At 39.7% G+C, this 22,126-nt stretch overlaps 1 protein-coding gene across 1 annotated transcript in view; it reads left to right on the top strand.

The window, feature by feature from the left end:
- The window catches only part of LOC124170150 (zinc finger protein 883-like), a 100,906-nt gene that overhangs the window by 45,411 nt on the left and 33,369 nt on the right, over positions 1 to 22,126 (top strand). Inside the window, exons 4-5 of the mRNA XM_046548844.1 lie at positions 1,054 to 1,135; positions 8,022 to 8,272. Coding sequence (XP_046404800.1) covers positions 1,054 to 1,135; positions 8,022 to 8,272 — 333 coding nt within the window. The remainder of the gene's footprint in view (positions 1 to 1,053; positions 1,136 to 8,021; positions 8,273 to 22,126) is intronic.

Raw genomic sequence — 22,126 nt, 5'->3', positions numbered from 1 at the left:
GATTCAGAATACCTAATAGTTCAGGAGAGAAAGTGCATCATTCTAGATATTTCTGAGAATTTCAGGGTTGACGAACGTGAATTGAAGTTAGAGGCTGTAATTAATTTAACAGCAAATTCTGGGGGAGACATCACTACAGTGCGCGATATTACGCGAATGCGATATGTGTGAGGCAGAATAAGCCAATTGATCTTTGAATATTAATGAGGTAGATCAAATAAACAATGAGAAGCGTTTAATGATGAAGAGTTAGGCTTTAATGTACATATTATGACACATTGCATGTGATATTTACGCTAATAGGGTAGTTTCCTTCATCAAAGAAAACGAAATGCATTGATTGCGATTCGTTACCCACTATTAGTGTATTCATAATATACAAATTATTTGATTTTTGAAATCCCAGTTTAGACGAATGTTAATGGTCAATTTTAACCTCATTTGAAAAAGGCCAGATTGGCGCCCATGCGATTCCACTCCACGTGACGTCACAGGGACCTAGTTTCTTTACGAGTAGATAGGGAGTTTTACATCATCTGAGATCGCCAAAGCACACATAAGGCACAGAGCTCAGGGAAACATCTCTTAATAATCACCCATTAAAATAACCTAAGTTCGGAAAGTTTCCTTCGTTTGATAGGGTAATAATAATCCTTATTTTAGCCAAGCGCTACCTGCTAGGAGGGTACTCTGATACCTGCTAGCATCCTGCGTCGTATCAGCGCTCAAAGCCTCGCCCCAAGGTCAACTCACACGCCGACAGCTGGAACCAGAAATACGTCACACGAAAAATACACATCGTCATTTAAAAATCTAAGTGTGTGACATACGTACTCCAGGAGAAATAATCTTTCGATTTAGGCAATAAAAAAATAATAGGAAACCACCCTATTCAAGCAAAATTTGCTGAAAATGCAAAATTTCGTTTTATTGACAAATTTCCCAATATTTCGCTTTATTTTGCGATAACGGGTCTCGTGAATTTCACGGACTTCTATCTATTGGTTCTGCCATACCCTTATGTGATAATATTTTTATTCATTTTTTTTGCAGCCGGGGCACGCGATAGACTTCCACGGCCATTACTTGGATGGGGGCGCAGGAGAGATGGAGGCGAAGGCCAATCACATCCAAGGTGAGAGACTATGTGAGATCAGTGATGGGGGGAAGATGTTAAACAAATACATGCAGTGGAACTTGGTTAGTACGTTCCTCCTTAGCACGACGAGGAGGAGGATTACTCAACTGGTTTAAAGTATACCGGGACTAGCCACGGTGATAACTTTTTACGGAAGTTACCCGCAATGCACAATCGTGCGTAAGATCCACAGAGAAAACATCATCCGCCTTGACCAGGATTCGAACCCGGATCCCCCGATTTCCAGTTGAGTGCTTTAGCCAGTTAACAATTTGAGTGCCGGCTGCTAAATTTAAAGCCCTACTGAAAAATCCAGCCATTTTTTACTATACTCGTATATTTTTTTTAAACATTAGCATCAAAAATATATTTATATCGATGTTCATTTCAATAAAAATGGACTTTGCTCTTTTTTTATGAATGAGTTGAATAACATTTATTGCTAATTTAAAAAAATATAATTTAACTATGTAAACTTACTGTTTTTGAAAAATAAAAAAGTTGCAGCATACAATGTACCGCCATAACATGCATAATAATATTTTTAATACGCTCAATTTGAACTATTTAAAGTATGGAAATCATAAAAAAGCATTGTTCCAAGCAAAGCATAATAAATCCTGGATGACAAAAAGGGTCCCTGCACCCTCAACTAACGGTCCATTGGCCCAAAGAATTTTCACACTAATTGTAAGTGGCCTAAGATGAGGATGCCGGTAGCTGCAGAGGACTTTTCGTCCTCAAGACATAATGTGAACTCTTTTTCCATCGAGTAGTTGATTTTTGAAAAAACAGAACCCCTAAGCAGTAAACTGGAAAAGTACCACGGGCAAAATATTATGGCTTCATGCATACAAAGCCAATTAAATGGAAAGACGTAACATTTCGTCCATGGCAATCCTCAGAAGGATTAGCAGGACGTAATATTACGTCCATGGCAGGCAAAGTGTTAATCTACCGAGGCGTCATTCTTCCCTGTGGATATTTGCGGACACTACTGGACAAGGTGTTCGCTGGACTGCTGAGCATATAATGCCACAAGCAGTCAAAATCGTGCGCACAGCGCCACAGCCGGAGAGTAGGCCCGAACATAGAACACGTAGAGGTGTTCGCCCTAGACTAGTTTAAAGTATACCAGGACTAGCCGCGGTGATAACTTTTTACGGGAGTCAACCGCAATGCACAATCGTGCGAAAGATTCACAGAGAAAAAATCATCTGCCTTGACCGGGATTCGAACCCGGGTCCCCCGATTTCCAAACGAGTGCTATAGGGTCATTCCATGTCGAATCAACCAATATTTCGACCAAATGACACCCACCGACTCGGATTTTCATGAAACTTGCCATGATCATGCATCCTGGTATAACTAGAGATTGTGTGCAATGTTAGCCTCCAATTATCAATTGTTAATGAAGTATGAGCAATTGCAATTTGGGCGTGACCCCTAAAGTGCCGCAACGTGCGACACATGGTGATTTTTATTTTCATCCATAACTCCATTCCTGTGAGATGAAAAACCATGATTTTTTTTACAGCTAAATGGTTCATAATGATCCCATGATTATCATTAAATAATCACTGCATGAAGTAATTCAGCTGCAAAAAAATAAAGTTTAAAAAAAAATCTCGCTTGTACCATTTTTCGTTGTCAGCATCCTCAGGGAAAGGCCATGCGAATACAGACTCATTGTTCAGTTGACATTCCACTTATTACGTCCACTATAAATTAAAAGACATCAAGAAGCAATACAAAATGTAATTGTTGAACCCGCACTCTGGATACCTTTTAATGTTCACGCCAAAATTCGACATTTGGCAGGTGACATTCGTGATCGCGTATATTTCGCATGTTATTCAGAAAAGACAAAAGACAAACAGAATTCGGGTGACATTTCGTGCATTATCATTGCTGAAGGTGTACATGAATTAAACAGCACTCAAACGAAAAAACACCATTAGAAAGATCTTACTAGTTTTATTGAAAGCTGTTTGATGACGTCTAGTCAACTTTTTTGAAAAATCTCTCCAATGAAGGCTTTCTTCTTCTCTTGATGAAGGAGGCAGTATAGCAGGCAGTCTCTCTCCCAAATAAATCACCTGGATTTGAGTCAACTACCAACAATTCCCTTCGTTGTTTACGTTCGTATTGTTCGCATATACTGTCATTTGAAACAATTGAATGTTGGGATGCGCAGTAAACATCGCGGGAATTTAAAAAAATTACAGACCAACGTCCGAAAGTCCGAATTTAGCATACGGAAGTCAAGTAAAAGGTGTCAATTTTGGACGTACAAAAGTGGGAATTGTACGAAAGTCGAGGACCTTCAAAATTTTAAAGCATAAAACAAAAAAAAGTGATGGATCTGAGAACAAGTGCTAGGTCATTCAACGTCAAATCACCCAGAAATTTTCAAAAATGACACCCACCGACTCGGATTTTAATGAAATTGTTGTCACTAGGTACTATCACCTATCTAATGACCCATGTAAAATATTTCCTCTCTCACTCTCATAGTTTGCAAGGTACGAGGAGTCGAAGTTTGAGATGTTTGCTCAGAAGTGGCGCTGGTGGAAGTCAAATTCCAGAGTGCAGGGCACAGGGTAAAAATTCATAACTCAGAAACCACATAATATATTTGAATGAAATTTTGAACCCTTGTCTATCCATGTACATAGCTTCCATAGCAATGTCTTTTATTCCCCTTGCATTGTTATGTTAGCCAAAATGATGTCAACAGTTGTTAATTAACCGATTTTTTCAGCTCAAAAACATTACTTATTATTTTCAGAATTATCACCAAAAGGCAGAGTAGTTAACTCATCCAATTTTTTTTTAATTGAAGGATAATATGTGCTCCAATATACTGTGAAATTAAAATGGTGGTGTTTTGACTGCCACTATGAGTATTTCAGGTTTAACTTTTTTCTCTGCCTTAGTGAGAGGGATTTTGGACACGTACCGTAAGATAATAAGTATAAGTGTATCCATACCTTCAAGAGGATATATTTGAAATATTGGTCAGTAAATCTAACGAGGAGAAATCGCCAAAGTGATGTTCGTGATCTGGATGTGGCTGTTATTTTCTAAAAGTATGTAGGTAAGATAGAAAAAGTGTCACGGCTTTCTTCCACATAGGCCCGGGTTCGAGAGATATTTGTATGCAAAGATTTCACGCGGCATGGCATCCCTTGAGTAGGTGCTCCCTCTCAGTTACGGCTGTGGCCTAGAGCGTTAGTTCCTTAACCTGTAGTTGGTATCCCGGGTTCGAGTCCCAGTGTCGGAAAATTTTTTCTTTTTTCTAATTTTTGAAATCACTGTTACATTTTATCCCCATTGGTTTTATTTTTTTACTTGGCGATTTTTTAAAATTTTCTCATCAATTTTTAGATTTTAAATGAAACTCCGAATTGTGCCTTACCACGCAAATTAGAGGACGTATATAATCACTTACATTGAAATTTCCGGGGAATTTTTATCATCCTCGCCCAAGCCATTGCTCCTGCAGCCTCTTCGTATGTTCGCAATCTCAAGTCTTTCTTCTCAACAAATAAACACCATTGCCTCTACTTACATTCAGTTACTGACCCTAGCCAGTTTCCCCTGCTACCCATCCAGCACAATGATCCTGCTTTCCAGCAGCCTACTCAAGCCGTTTTCGGGGTCTTCTTTGTTTACCTTTCGCATCCGTTTTCACACATTTGGGCCTCGGCGCCTCATTCAGGGATTATCGAGGGTCAGCTGTGGACAGAGGGTTGTTGGGACGGAAGTCTTTGAAGGACGCTATAGGGCAGGCCATAAGGGAGGCATGGTGAGTGGAAGGACATTCTGCAGTAGAGATCGAGATTTTTTGGGAAGACAGTGGCTGGGCTGTGAAGAAAATCTAATGGAGAGAATGCCTAGGGGAAATGATATTATGAATAAATAACGCTGAAGCCGGAAAATTCCGGTGCTTCAGAAATGGAAAAAAGACATTGAAAGTAGAGGCACATGAGTCAAAAACTGGGGAAAGATTCATGAATAGATGTACAATCGGTTAATTGATGCGAGGCAGAGGTGTGCATCGGTGCACATGATGAGCACATTACACGGAAATTCACGTGTAAGTAATTATATCATCATCATCACTGGTCAACAATCCTAGGATTGGTTTGACGCAGCTCTCCGCTCAGTTCTCCTATCAGCTAATCTTTTCACACCTACGTATTTCTTCTCTTTCACATCTCTCTTTACTTGTTCCATATATTTTGTTCGTGGTCTTCCTTTTCCATTCTTGCCTTCCACTTGTCCTTCGACGATTGTCTTCATCAGGCCATCATGTCTCAAGATGTGGCCTATAAGGTTGTTCCGTCTTCTTATTAAGGTTTTCATGAGGCTTCTCTTCTCTCCTACCCTTCTTAGGACTTCCTCGTTACTAACTCGGTCGATCCATTTGATTTTCATCATTCTTCTGTAGCACCACATTTCAAAGGCCTCTATCCTTGCTTTCTCCGCTGCGGTCATTGTCCATGCCTCACTTCCGTATAGGAGCATACTCCAGATGTAGGTTCTTATGAATTGTTTCTTTACTTCCATATTTAAGTTTCCCGCTGTAAGCAGGTCTCTCTTTTGGTGGAATGCTCTCTTCGCCTGGGCTATTCTGCTGATAATTTCTTTCTTGCTTCTCCCGTCACTAGTTATCTTGCTTCCCAAATAACAGAATTCATCCACTTCTATCAGTTTTTGCCTCCCTATTTTAATGTTGGTCTTGACTTCTTCTCTTCTGCTGCATACTAAGATCTTGGTTTTCTTCGTGCTTATTTTCAGTTGATATCTACTCATTACCCTACCCATATTAGCCAGAATATTTTTTCAAATCCTTATTATATACGTCCTCTAATTCTCATAGTAAGGTACAATTCGGAGTTTTGTTTAAAATCCATAAATTGATATTAAATTTAAAAAATCGTGAAGTAACCAAATAAACCGAATGGGGATGAAATGTAACAGTGATTTCAAAAATTAGAAGAGAGAAAATATTTTGCCAACACTGGGACTCGAACCTGGGATACCAACGACAGGATAGGGGACTAACTCCCTAGACCGCACCGCTACGGCCGTAATTGAGAGGGAGCGCTTGCTCAAGGGATGTTATGCTGCGCAAAATCTTTACAAGCGAATATCTCTCGAACCCGGGCCTATGTGGAAGAAAGCCATGACACTTTTTCTACCTTACCTGATATAGTTTCAGAGAATAACATCCGCATCCAGATCCCGTTCATCACTTTGGCGATGTCTCCTTGTAAGACCAAACATGTAGTCTAGTGAATGTGGCTCTTGTTCATACAATTTTTTTTTAATAACAATACATACTTGGCTTGTGGCAGCTGAGGGGAAAAGAGTCCATATGGCTTGGAAATGTGAAATGATGCTTTTTTCTTGGAATTTACCCATTTTTCAAGTGTTTATGGAAAAAATGGTACATATCAACATACATTAGACTCTTACTGTGCATTAAGAGGATAAATGGAAATACTAATTTAATAAAATTATTTAAATAATACACTTCAATGTGTTTAAGGCATCACCTGAAAGGGTGGGGGAATAGAAAGAACCATCGATAATGAATGCTTAACACGTTGCATATGGATGGCGAGAATTCTCGTCATTTTTTTCCCGAATGTTTCGGATGGATGACGAAGATTCTCGTCATTTAGGCGCATCAACCTAAACAATTTTTAAGCGTATCGTAAGCGACTATGTATTGTATGCTTTAAAATTGTATAGGTTGGCAGGCCTAAATGACGAAAATCTTCGTCTACCGTCCGGAACGTTCGAGAAAAAAATGACGAGAATTTTTGCCATCCGTACGAAACGTGTTAAGAAATCTTCCGCACAGAATGTGTGAGCATCGCAACTGCTTCAAAAAGAAGAAAGATCAATCCAACTACGCCAATCATCTATTACATGGCAAACACAAAAGTGATTTCAAAGCGGACATCCTACACTCAGAAGGTAACAGGAGGAGACTCGATGCCCTGGAAACGTTGGAGATTATACAACATTTAAAGAACAACTCCCCCCTTGCCAACGAACAAGTGCTCCCCTCCCACTCCCCTCTCTTTTCCATCCCCATAAATGAACTCCTACAGTGACAACCTTTAAATTTTCAAGTGCCTATCCACCTGTGTGCCGTTAAAATTTCCAAGAACGAATACTACGCAGTGCTTTTACCAAAAATTCCCCCAGTGATCCATGTCCTTCGGGGAAATCATTAACCCATACCAGCACCTTCCACAGCCAGACTCAACGACCTTCCATAGACTATTGTGATTTAGAAAACTCAATGTACCCTGCTAATCCTCTCTTTCTTCCCCAACACCGCCACCTTCTTTAGCTCTTGTCTCCTCACCCACTTTAACCCCGCCCTCCCCTGGCTGGTCAGATACCTATCCTCACAGGAAAAACCCTCGTCCCAAATCAAGGCTGCCCCTTTTTCCCCCTTCTCCCCCCCTCTCTCCCTATTCCATTCCGTGTTTAACCCTCACCCCCCCTCTTTCAACCAGTCCCTTTCCTTTCCGATAGATGTCCTCACTGTCACTTGTGTATAAATGTATGATGCATGCAAGATCAGTCACCTGACGATGTAACCAAGTTACGAAACCCGGGTCGTGCCCATAATTAAATAACAGTGAACCTTACGAAGTTTTATTTCCTTACTTCCTATATTGAACGTATTTTCATTGTATACATGTATTTGGATGCACTTAATTTATAATTTGTTTTGTATTATCTTCTACATTGTTTAATGAGGAACCTATTTACAGGTAGCTGCAAGCTTCCGACGCCGTGTGAAGGCAAATGTAATGTGCTGATAAATGATTGATTGATTTTTGATTGACAGGCGAAGGGGGTGGAGGCGATGAGATGCATTGGGGTGGAGAGGGAGGACTGGGGGCGTGTCAGCAGGACGACAGTGGCATGGCGATGCCAGCCGACACGGACGACGGCGTGCTGGATGCATCACTGCAAGGAGGCGAAGGCGACGACTCAAAACCCTTTGGCTGCGGGATTTGCGGCAGGCGCTTTGCGCGAAGCAACAAGCTGGTGCAGCACATTCGGACCCACACCGGGGAACGGCCGTTTGTCTGCGAGGTGAGTGTTGCGTTGCGTTGCGTAAGGTTTTCAACTTTCAAGGGGACTTTGCGTAAGTGATGTCAAGAAAGAAGATGAAACCTTTTTTATTTGTAGTGGACGCTTATGTAGAATTACTAGGCCAAACCGGCCGTGAAACAACAGGGTTCCCACTCAACTGTAAAAACCTGAAAACCGTGAATAAGCTGTGAATTTCGTCTACCGTGAAAAAACCTGGAAATAGCCATGAATTTCGTCATAAAACCTTAGAAATCTCTCAAACTTAATTGTAGAAATACGATAGACAAATTAAAAGAAATATCAATATTTCGATAATGTTTTAAGGCTGAGTCACGTACAGATACAGTCCACACATTTATCTGCAGGCGTGTATTTGAAGCGCAATAGGGTAGTTTCCTTCATCAAAGAAAACGAAAGGCATTGATTGCGATTCGTTACTCACCATTAGTGTACTCAAAATATACAAATTATTTGGTTTTAGAAATACCAGTTTAGACGAATGGCAAGGGTCAAATTTTATCCTCATTTGAAAAAGGCCAGATTGGCGCCCATGCGATGCCACTCCACGTGACGTCACAGGGACCTAGTTTCTACACGAGAAGATAGGAGTTATACATCGTCTGAGGTTACCAATGCATGCATGACGCACAGAGCTCAGGAACACATCTCTCAATAATCACCTATTAAAACTGGCTAAGGTCGGAAAGTTTTCCTCGTTTGATAAGTTATTAATAATCCTTAATTAAGCCAAGCGCTACCAGCCAGCAGGGTACTAGGCTAGCCGCTAGCAGCCTGCGTCGTATCAGCGCCACGCCTCGCCTCAAGGTCACCTCGCAGGGCGGGAGGGGGAACCAGAAATACGTCACGCGGAGAGACTTCCCGACATTCATACTTAAGCGTCGCGTTTTCGCGCGCTTGAAAATTTTCACTTTTCATTTAATCGCGAAAAATAGATATCGTCATTTTAAAATCTAAAAGCGTGAAATACGTACTCCAGGAGTAATAATCTTTCGATTTAGGCAATAAAAAAATAATAGGAAACCACCCTATTATTAATTGGTCCGTGAACCATGACATCACATTGACCTTAAGCCTGCGACTGGAAGACGTTAACCCTGGCAAAAAATCAGGCACTACTTCTTCACTTCCCTGCTCTCTCCATTTTCCCACTCACGCCATTTAGCCGGACCTGAATTTTACCAACGACAGGTGACGTCATAAGAGCACTTTCATTGCTGTGTTTGTATTCACGGTATCTTTCGCGTTTGTTACAATTTTAGTTAACGTGCGGACAATTGTTACGTGATCAATATATCTGCCTAAAATGCCCTATCTACAAACCGTGAATTTGACGATATTTAGACCGTGAAAACCTGGAGAAAACCGTGAATTTCATAATGTAGTTAGAGTGGGAACCCTGAACAATGACCGAAATTTATTAACTCTTTGCCTGATGAGTTTTCATGAAGATATTTTTTGGAAAAAAGCAGGTTTTTTTAATTCCAGATAGTAAAAGTATTCATCATTACATAATGCAAAATAGCAATATATTTTCGTTTTCTCTTTTTTTAATGCTTTTATTGAATGTTTAAACAAATAATTATTCAAGCTGCTTGAAAAGCTCCGCACAGAGTTTTAAATGTTTTTTGGAATAAAATTTAGTTTTTAATTTCAAATTTTTCAATGTGCTTATGTCTTATAAGCCACAGTGAACTATTTTATCACTTATTTCTATGGCAAAGATATCTAATACTCTTTTTTTTAGTGTGTTAATCCCTAAAACATGGGGCTGCACAGACACCAACGTCACAATCTTGGCAGTAAAATCTTGTTTCCTTCCAGATTTTTTCATTATTTCTGTCATCGTCTTGAGCGGCACTCGACACATTGTCTTGCTGGATTTCGCTTCTTTTCTGTAGGCGGGACATATTCTGGGAAGTGCGGCCCCGTTAGCCTTAAAGGGCTGGGTTCCGTCGATGGGCTACCCCCTTTTCCGCAGATGGTCTCACTGTGATATTTCTCTATCAGTTCCTGCACCAATGCCATTCTGTATTCTAGATGTGTTTTGCTACCATTCTTCTTTTTATGTAGCACGTAGGAATTCCAAATTGCCTGATCAAGCAGATGGTCAAAAATTTTTTGCAGTATTTTCGTTCTCTAGTACAATTAAATTAAAAAAGAAGAACTTTGTGCTTTCACATTAATTTTTATTCACGACCATGGTTTCAACGTTAGACGTCATCATCAGGTGAACTCTACAGAGGTCCATCACATCCTTTTATACCAGGTTAGGAGGGGAAGGGAGGAAGGTAATTAGGTTGAACGGATTGGTCAACAGAGAAGAGGGAGGGGGGGGAAAAGAACTTGGTCATATGGTATGAAAGAAGTTAGTGGGAGGAGGCTCCCTAAGGGAGGGCATGGCAGGTGGAGGGGGGGTTGTTCAGGTGAGAGAGAGGCTGAAGAGTTCGTCATGTCATTAGCCCAGGAATTTAGGAGTGGTAGTCATACAAAAATTCGTTTACAATGTTGTCATTGGAATGTAGGTGCTGCAAAATTTCCATCAGTTCCTAAGCGTCTAATCTAGGTCCTTTAGGTTCATAATGAAGCACTTCAAAAACAAAATCACTTTGATGATTGCTATCTAACAAATGTATAGCAAATTGTGAAGTAGTCTTTTTATTTCTCTGGCAGGCTTGATGTTCTTTCACCCGCTCTTGAAATTGTCACCCTGTTTGCCTAACATACACCGCTACACCACTAAAACATTTACATTTTAGTCTATACACCCCACTCCTTTCCTCTATTGGGATGGGATCTTTTGTGAGGGAAAGAATGTTCCTGAGGTTGGATTTATTGTAAAACGCAACTTTCATTTTATCCTTAGGCACGTTTTTGTGCTTCGGCCCAATGTCCTTTAGAAAAAGGATTCTACGCCACTTGGCCGTAGATTCTTGTCACGTTCAGGATCCATAAATTTCTCCCACTGCTTGTTTTTTAAATTGTTTCTGATATAAGCTATCGGTTAACTGTTCTTTGTATCCATTATTTTTAGCAATTAGTTTAATTGTGTTTAATTCGTCATTGAAATTGGCAGGGGACATCGGAATATGCAGCAACCTATGTAACATACTGTGAAAGGCTGATAACTTCTGAGAAAAACAATGTCTAGAACTGGAGTGGATCATTCACTCCGATCCAGCCTCTGGCTTCGTTAATCGAGCAAGCCGGAGCTCTCACCCATTTAAAATTTGAGAATAGGCTGAAGCCGTTTCGGCCCCAAGGCCTCTAATCATTCGCTTTACCGGATGAGACTCGACTCCGAGCGCAAGCTGAGTCAATCCTGAGGGAAACTTCGCAGCTACTAGATAGTTCGATTAGTCTTTAGCCCCTATACCAAGGTCCCTCTTCTTGATTGCTGGGTAATACGCAGTGCTGTGCGAGAGTCTCTTCTCGGCAGTCGAGACGAGAATTTCTTTTCTCGGCATTGTCGGGACGAGACTCTCAGCATGGCGAGAGTCTTGCCTGGATCGAGAGTCTTGATGAGAGTTGAGAAGTCTCGCCCCTTCGAGATTTGTGAGAATGTATCACAGAATACCGCAATCAGTCGATGATAGAGTTTACTAAGGTATCCCTTATGACTTATATGGATTTATTCACATTATAAAAATATTTTATTTAATGATTTACCCACTGCATGCAATTTTTTTTAAATAGTATGCACAATGCTAATAGAGTTCCCAACGAGGGATTTGGAAAAAAAATATTTCCTTTTCCTGACCTCAATACATATTTAATATAAAATTTGAATCTTGGAGTGTAGGTCTTTAAATTGAAATGTAAATTTTTCCGACGTTTCCGTTTATTTACAAACCATTATCAGGGCTTAAAAAGAAATAGGGTAGTTTCCTTCATCAAAGAAAACGAAAGGCATTGATTGCGATTCGTTACCCACCATTAGTGTATTCATAATACACAAATTATTTGGTTTTTGAAATACCGGTTTAGACGAATGGCATGGGTCAAATTTTATCCTCATTTGAAAAAGGCCAGATTGGCGCCCATGCGATTCCACTCCGCATGACGTCACAGGGACCTAGTTTCTACACGAGAGGATAGGAGTTATACATCGTCTGAGGTTACCAATGCATGCACGAGGCACAGAGCTCAGGGAAACATGTCTTAATAATCACCTATTAAAACTGGCTAAGTTCGGAAAGTTTTCTTCGTTTGATAAGGTATTAATAAACCTTTTTTAAGCCAAGCGCTACCAGACAGCAAGGTACTAGGCTAGCCGCTAGCAGCCTGCGTCGTATCAGCGCTAAGCCTCGCCTCAAGGTCACCTCGCAGGGCGGGAGGGGGAACCAGAAATACGTCACGCAGAGAGACTTCCCGACATTCATACTTAAGCGTCGCGTTTTCGCGCGCTTGAAAATTTTCACTATTCATTTAATTGCGAAAAATAAATGTTGTCATTTAAAAATCTAAAAGCGTGAAATACGTACTCCGGGAGTAATAATCTTTCGATTAAAGCAATAAAAAAATAATAGGAAACCACCCTATTGAGCAGATAATTTTGATACATAGGCATGTTAAAGGCTTACATAAATGTTTCTTGTCATATAAATATAAAAAAAAGAAACATTCACTTGTAAATTAACAAAAAACAAGAGATCATAGTCTAATTTTATACAATTTTGTGCATCTTTTTGCAATGTTTATTTATGGTAACTAAGGTTCATGGTTACCTGTCAATTTTGGTTAATTAAATAATAAAGTTTGCTTAAATTGTCAATGTCGATCTTAAATTACAACTAATTTTAGTTTTGGAACTATATAAGATGTCTTAAAATAATCTTTTTGTTAAATTATTTTTAATGTCTAAAGTAGAAATAGTTTTACTTTTTTCGAGGAGTCGGGAGTCTCGACGGGTGTCGAGAAATCTCGAAGGGACGAGACTTCTCGACTCTCGTCAAGATTCTCGACCCAGGCGAGACTCTCGCCGTGCCGAGAGTCTCGTCCCGACAATGCCGAGAAATGATATTCTCGTCTCGACCGTCGAGACTCTCGGGTGGTCGACGTTTTGGTCCATCCTGTCACACCACCCATCACTCCGCTATAGTCAACAACACCCGCTGGTTTCATGTTCTGCCCACCTTTCCTCCTGCTTACAGTAATTTTGGTCGTTGCATGGATTGAAGCGATGAAGGCTACATCTTTTTTATCCCTCCATTTCATGGCACAAATTTTTCTGCATTGATACCCCACAAAATCACCTTTCCTCAGCTTCTTATTTTTTAGTTCTGGTGGAATGTCTTTCGTAGAAGTCCGCAGGGTTCCAAATACATCAGTCTGGTTTCTATTGAGAATATCAGCAAGTTCTGGAGAATTATAACAGTTATCCATGGCAACACAGTAACCCTTTCCTAGTAATGGCTTCATGAGTGAAAGGACAATCTGTGTTGACCCAGGTAAATGGCTGTACTCCTCTGGGAATTTTGTTCCTGTTGTGTTTTATTTGGTTTTAGAAATACTGGTTTGGACAAATGGCAACGGTCAATTTTTATCCTCATTTGAAAAAGGCCAGATTGGCGCCCATACGATTCCACTCCACATGACATCATAGGGGCCTAGTTTCTACACGAGAGGATAGGAGTTTTACATCGGTATATCGGTAGTTTTGATAGGGTATTAATAATCCTTATTTAAGCCAAGTGCTACAAGCTAGCAGGGTACTCTGCTACCTGCTAGCATCCTGCATCTTATCAGCACTCAGAGCCTCGCCCCAAGGTCACCTCACACCTTGGTAGCGTGAACCAGAATGACGTCACAAGGGCTTTTCCCAGCATTCATACTTAGCCGTCGCGTTTTTGGGTGCTTGAAATTTTTCACTTTTTGTTTAATCGCAAATAATAGATTTCGTCATTTAAAAATCTAAAAGCGTGAAATACGTACTTCAGGAGTAATAATTTTTCGATTGAGGTAGTAAAAAAATAATAGAAAACCATTTTATTCATTTAGATGCTCAAACACAGGCCATATCTTGTACAGTTTTGGGTATGGATGAGTTGAAGCATCAAAAGTTTCATCACTACAAATGTGAATACATCGTTTTATAAATAAAAATCTCATCTGTAGGACATGACTTTTGAAGAGAAGGGAGTGTGCATCATGGATAAATACACCAAAGGATGAAGTTCGCCATGAAAAAATTTTTGACTTGGCCGCAATTCGAACCCGGATGTCACGATTGCCGGTCATGAGTGATAACCAGTTCCACCACCAAGCCATTAAAAAAGCCACCATATATTTTTTCATGGTGAACTTCATCCGTTGGTGTATTTAACTTTGCACCCGTGCGCGTGACTGCATATAAAGTCACTTGTTGCTGCAGTGCTTTGTGCATCATGGGTTTTTTTGACCAATAAATCTCCTCAACCGGTTTTTTTATATTACCCTGGAGTATATTCAATGCAAAAAAAACTCGCATTTCATTTTCTGGCACAGTTCTAGAGTCGCTTTTACCGGAAGAGGTCAGTTTATTTTTCTCAGCATGGCGATTTGTCTTTAAAGTTATCATCCCGATGAGGCTATCATTGAAGAATGCCTCAAAAGAACGGAAGAATGCCTCCCTCGACATCAAAGTTTACCCCTGGAGTAGCCGAAAAGGGAAATGTTGGAGTGGCAGGGGATGTACTGTTTCCTTCACACCAGATTCTTGGATCAACAACCTCTTATACCCTAGACGTGGATGCAGTTGTGGCCCCAGGCTCAATGTGACTTTTGCATTATGCTTTGACTTGCTTGTCATTTGTATACTGCTAACTCCAGTAAGTGGACGAGTTTCTTATGTTTTCATAATGTTCTGTTTATGTTAATAGTCCACTGTGCTACATTTTTTAACCCTTTCGAGACCGCGGAGTTTTCGTCTTAGCTTGACTGCTGTACCGAGCCCCAAGAGACTCTTCTTTCTCGTGGTACGGAGCATTTTTGGAGGGCATTCGTTAAGAAGGGTCTCGCTGAACCTTTTTCGACCCCTCCACGGTGGGACTCCGTATTATCTCGGACTCCGGGAGTAGTTGTGCTCCCTCCTTTCCGGGTTTACGACCATACCTGCGGCATTGGTTCGCGGTCAACTTATGTATTGCTTATATGTATTTAGCAAATGGATAATTGTTGCTTGCACGTAAATTACAGACATTGAATATAATTCCTCATTTTTATCTGAGCATTGTCAAATTTTAAACGAAGTTCTAAGGCCATTATCAAAGCATTTAACGCAGCAACAATTTCCACGTTGATGTTTATACATAACTCGAGATATAAGTTAATATTTGTCGTAGAATTTCGTTTAAAAATTGTAAACGCTGCTCAAAAGACAAACAATTCAATTCTTAGTTTATATTTGTTGATAAATGAACAAATATTTATTTCGAAAATTGACTCTATAAACAATTGTATGACCGCTGTCCCTTACCGCTGAGAGGGGTTATAAAAGACGAAGGGTCCGGGTACCTGCTCCCGGATTCAGAGGGTTAATCCTAAACCCCGAAGCGTTGGGTCCCGAGACAAAGGCGACCTGAACCCACGACCGTCCTGAAAGGGGGAGAGCTAGAAAACGTGTATATACGGGTTTCGTTTTCTTGACCGGGAAAGTCTCACACGTATATATACGCCCGTGGTCTCCCGGGTCAGGAAACGTCCACACGTATATATACGTGTACGGTACGGAAAAGGTTAATAAGTCTTTATGAGAGGAAATGAATTGCCGAAAAAAAAATATAGGATGCCATTTAAAAGAGACATACCACTGTCCATATCTTTATAATTAACAAAGCTACAAGGAAGGAAATCATGCTGATTAATGTCCCCCTGACGGCTTATGAACATTTGCTTGACGCATTTTTGAATTTGCATCTGGACAAAAACACCCTGTATAATGATCATATGTCACGTATTTGATATGCAGAATCAGTCGTGATGAGCGAAATTCTGTATTTTGAAGGCATTCGAAATGAAACAAGAGGGCAATAAAATATCCCTACGATTTTCACTGCAATCGCTTGATTATCATTGTTGGCAGATAATAATTGCAACTGTAAAAGGTTAATATAATACCTGATAGTAAGTGAAAAAAATTGTTTTTTTTTTGCGTAAAAATATTTTGTTTACGGGATAAATAGACTAACACGTGCGTTTTCTATGAGAGTACTCTCATAATTCATATTTACTTGGAAAAATGTTTTTACCGAAAAAAATGAAGCACTGCTAAAAACACGAGGAATAAAGCAGAATAAAATAACATACTCACTTGATACTTGAAAAATAGGGTGGTTTCCTATTATTTTTTTATTGCCTAAATCGAAAGATTATTACTCCTGGGGTTCGTATTTCACGAATTCAGAATTTTAAATGATAATATCTATTTTTTGCGATTAAGTGAAAAGTGAAAATTTTCAAGCACGCGAAAATGCGACGGCTAAGTATGAATGCCGGGAAAACTCTGTGTGACGTTGTTCTGGTTCCCACTGCCGCAAAGTAGTTGACCTTGGGGCGAGGCTTTGAGCGCTGATACGATGCAGGATGGTAGCAGGTAGCAGAGTACCTTGCTAGGATGTAGCGCTTGGCTTAAATAAGGGTTATTAATACCCTATCAAACGAAGGAATCTTTCCGACCATAGGCAGTTTTAATACGTGATTATTAAGAGATGTTTCCCTGAACTCTGTGCTTCATGTATGCATTGGTAATCTCAGACCATGTAAAACTCCTATCTACTCATATATAAACTAGGTCCCTGTGACATCACGTGGAGTGGCATCGCATGGATGCCAATCTGGCCTTTTACAAATGAGGATAAAATTCACCATTGCCATTCGTCAAAACTGGGATTTCTGAAACCAAACAAATAATTTGTATATTATGAATACACAATTGTGGGAAACGAATCCCAATCAATGCCTTTCGTTTTCTTTGATGAAGGAAACTACTCTATTGGATAATATGTAACGCAACAGTTGAAACAATGCAATAAAATGTGACGATGATTGGCTGAAAAACCATTGCTCACTCGCAAAAACGCTGCCGACAAGAAGAAACGCAATGTTGTCATTAGCACACGAGATAATACCGAAATTTGGCGTCAGAGTCCACTACAGTCTATAAACATAGAGACATCGTACCGGAAGACGTTTAATTATCAGAGGAAAAAAAATATGGGCGTGTCAGTATGTGCCTTTCCCAAGCGGACGTGCCCGTATCACATACAGGCAAATCTGTGAAGGCCAGTTTTTACTTGTCCGTACGTAGTACGAGTAAATCGGGCAAAGGGTTAATTAAATTGAATGTAACCATATTTTAAAATTTTCAAATGCTTTTTTCTCTCGAACCCGGGCATATATGCACAAAACCCTTCAACAGTATTCCTATCTTAGTGCCTGCTTTCAAATAAAAAAGTTAGTAATAAATTCAGCATCAGAACAAGGTCTTAGAACGCATCTTGTTCATATGTCGAGGACTTACTGTATGTCAGGATCCTTATATAGTGGCCCCTAAGTCCCAATTCTTCCTTATCCTCCACACTCCATTTTCTTTAACAGGTCCTAACACCCTGTGTAATAACTTATTTTCAAAGACAATAAGTCTCAGCTCATTATTTTTTGGTACTTGTCCAGACTTCCTTCCCATGCAAGATTACTAATTGCATGATAACTTTATGTGTATATGCCTTCATTGACTGAATTTAAAGCTGAATCGAAACATGTTCTGATTTAAAATTGCTACTTTAAACTAAATGAGTTTATAACTGATGTTTTACATTTAATTATGAATCTTAACTTCAATCCTAATGGATAGCTGTATGTTTGTAGTACAGCATGTGCGTATTTTATTACCTATTTGTATTGTGTTTGTACTTTATTCTATTTTAAGGATGAGTCAGTTCCTAAATTTTTTCAGTTCTCGGTACCGGTCCGGTTCTCCCCAACCGGTTCTCGATACTCAGTTCCAAGGGTGAACTCTTACTATCTGAATTAATGGCAAATTTAAATGAAGAACCACAAGAAGTGAATGAAAATAATTTCACTGAAGATGTACTTGAGCAGGAAAGCTCTGAAAAAGAACTTAAGATGGTATCCATAATTTTATTTTCCAAGTAAAATAGTTTAAATAACACATTGTTAAAGAATTGCATCATCGACCAAAATGTCACATTACATCAGGCAGCCACTGTTTGTTTCTCCAGGTTTTGACTTAAAAAATTAAATAGTTTTTGCCCTATCTGGGTATAATCTATTCATTTTTGGCATAAATATTGCCTGCAGTTCACGGAAAACAGTAGTGGTCGATGTTGATTCTGAAGGGCCATGCGAAGTAAGCTTGGGGCACAGTTTACACACAGTTTAGTAGCGTCAGGATCAATAGTGAAACTACACCAACTTCTGACGACATCATCTGTTAATTTGCTGTAACTTTTGGGTCAGCTCAAAATATATTCTGTATTCTGCGATGTAGCTTGAACTGTTACTTTATTTGATAACTTATTTGCATGCTTCACTGTCACAGTAATAATAACCTCAACAATAAACTGCTCAACACACCGGTACAGCGACACCATGGATAAACTGTACGGTCTTGAGCACGGACTTAGAATAATAAGGACTGGGCACTTAAAGCTTCATCTGTCGTCGCTATTGTCGCTGAAGAGGAATTATTCGCGTAGATGGCAGCACTGTAGCTCGCCCGAAACATCGATAGAGCTTAATGGTGATTGCACGAGAAAGATCTTTTTCGGTATACTTTCGAATGTGGAAGCTACTTTAGAACGATCAATTTTCTTGAGATAATAAGTGCGTTATATAAGGAAATTTTTCTCGATGAATTTTTTTGATTCTCTCGAGAGAAAGATCGAATTCCTTGGTGTAGAATTGACCTCGTTCTCATTTCCATATCTATCTCATAAGATTTTCAGCCTCAAACTTTTTGACTGCCGCAGTGGGGATCTTTATAGTAAGCAGCTATTCCTGTTAAAATAGGGCATTTAAGCTAGTATATTAGATACGGTCTTATTAGTTTATTCTGTTCCTTCCGCCTCGATTACTAAAACAAGTATGACGAGCAATTATTTCCAGTCTAGCGTTCACTTTCATAGAATCACACTTTCATAGAATATGCCATGAAACGGAGTTACCTGTTCACCACTCAGAAGCTGACTTTGAGTGATAAACTGTTGAGATAAGTATTAACTGTTGTTCCATTCCGAACGGTTTGTACTTAATTATACGTTGGTGATTGACCTGATGAAATTTTAGCAGATGATATACAATGATACACTAAATGCGAATTTCGGGGGCCTACACCAGTGGCGCCGACTCCATGGGGCCTGAGGGGACCCGAGCCCCCCCAAAAATTCGTTACAGATGTGAGGAAAAAATGTGTCAGGCTAGTCAATTTTCCCCGGAGTGTCCAGATATCGAGTTTCGAGTGATCAGGGTTCTAATGTTGATCATATGACTCTTCTAAAATGCTTAAAAAACTTAAAATTCACTACTTATAAAATTTTTTGGGGCAAGGTCCTCGGTTTGGGCCCCCCCAATATTTTTAGTAAGTCGGCACCCTTGGCCTACACTTAGGTTTTTCCACAGTTCTATCGCAGAAAAGAAATGCAGTGGGTTAAAAATGCTATTCAAGGCTTAATTCGATATTTTAAGGATTTAAATTGGTTGTTTAGAACCTCTTTTATAATATACGTTGATTGAATAAAATCACCTCTAGTCTGGCGCTATTTCATCATACATTTCCTTGAATCGAAATTCCACTATAAGCTGTCGAAATAAGTATTAACTATAATCCCATTCCGTAGAGTTTGTACTTGATTGGCGCCGTCGATTGATCTGTTTGAAGCCTAGCAGACGGATTGCAATGAGACAGAAAAATGTCAAGTTTGCGGGCTTATTTCATGTTTGCCCACGCAGACTTCACAGGAAAAAGATATTTAATTGTGAAAATACGTTTTAGTGCTTTAGTCAGCATTTAAAAGATATGAATTGATGATAAGAACAGTTTCCGTTACGTCCTAACCAGGTTGAGTAATAGGAGCACACGGGCGAGCTTCAGTGCTGCCATCTACGTTTGAAACCATCGCTGGGCGACAGTAAGGGCGACATCGCTTAGCATTACCAGGGTTGGGGAGTTGCACTGGGCTGGTCGTGAGTTATCGTAAAATTGTAATGCAGTGTTGCATTCTGCAGGATAACCACACTTCGATTCCTTTTATAGGTTTATCAATCTACGAACAAGCATTCAGAACGCATCTTGATCGTATATCGAAGAACTACAGTATATGTACATAATATAATCGTAAGACTGCTTTCAGACGAAATGATTTTTCACAGGCTGCCATTAGGTAGAGAATAGGCACGGCACATGGCATTGCAGAGAGTTGTCTCGTCTGAAAACCATCTGAATTTCTCCTGAACGGGGGTGGCAAAAAGTTGTTTCATCTGAAAAAAGCATCAATGTAGCATTGTCTGTATTTCACGCCATTGACGGCTCATTGCCGGGCCATTGCCGGGCCAGATTGAACGGCGGCACACGAAAAGTCAGCTCGTTTGAAAGCGGTGGCTTCGGAAATGTTACAATGTCGACGAGAGTGACAAACTGACCAACCCTTAAAAGAACTGACTTTACACGATCGGTTCTCGATACTGGTTCCAGAGGCCAAGAACCGGCAGAACCGAGAATCGGGTACGGGAACCAACCCATCTCTATTCTATTTCTATCATGACGGAAATCATGAACGTTTTATCCATGAGTTTAGTCAAGATACAAACATATAATGAAGTATTATTACGTATTATTATTATTATTATTGCATCTGATTCTTCATTTTGCTGGTCAGTAGTCTTACTTCATAAGAGTTTTGTTAGACTCCAAAAGCATCGTTGAGCTGATACCGCTCTGCATAGTATTTCATCATCTTGTTTATTTTCATTTGTTATTTTAGCACCCGAATCTTCAAAAGTATTTGTTTTTCCAAACTTAAAATGTATGGCTTTAAAATCTGGTTGGTTATCAGAGGCAATGTTTTGCGGTGAATAAATTCTTGGAGTGTCGTCAAATAAATTGTAAATTTTAGTTTACTGTGAAAAAAAAAACAATATCCTCATGCACATAATGTCTTTAAATATATTAGTTCCATTTTTACATGGAAAAAAAGAGATTTATCTACGATTTTTAAAGGATGTGTGCTTGGGAAAAGCAATGAAATTAATAAATTAGCTGTTATCTATAAATCAAAACAAATTTTTTAGTTTAAATGAACAAATACAGTCGGATCCGAATTTAACGTCTTCGCATTTAACGTTTTTCCGCATTTAGCGTTTATTTTTTGGGGTCCCGATTCATTCCCTATTAGGATAATGTAAAAGTTATCCGTATTTAGTGTTTCCGCATTTTGCATTTTCCGGATTTATGTTCGTAAAAACTTTTCCCGCCCAAGATTTTTTTGCCCGATTTAATGTTTTTTCATGACGGCTCATGCAAATGATTATCCAAATCTTCGAATTTCTGCTCATCAGCAAGAAGAGTCTCATGAAAGTTTACCAAGCGTCAATAGAATCTACCGGGGAACGCTTCTTCAACTGCTTTCTTCCGCGAATGCAGCACTGGGACCTTCAGCTTGCAAGCTGGGTGATTTGTCCTCTCGTAATGTTTCGCTCCCCTTCTGATCCAAACACACCAGACATTTTTTGTATCAGATCCGATCTAATGGAGCTAAGTTATCCCTTGATAACCTCTAACTACCTTATCCTTCACTTCGTGAACTTCAATGATACGTGACGACTGATGACACGAGTTAT

This window comes from Ischnura elegans, chromosome 13, assembly GCF_921293095.1.
Source record: "Ischnura elegans chromosome 13, ioIscEleg1.1, whole genome shotgun sequence".
In the NCBI taxonomy this organism is placed as follows: Eukaryota; Metazoa; Arthropoda; class Insecta; order Odonata; family Coenagrionidae; genus Ischnura; species Ischnura elegans.
This window is presented reverse-complemented; position numbering and strand designations above follow the sequence as displayed.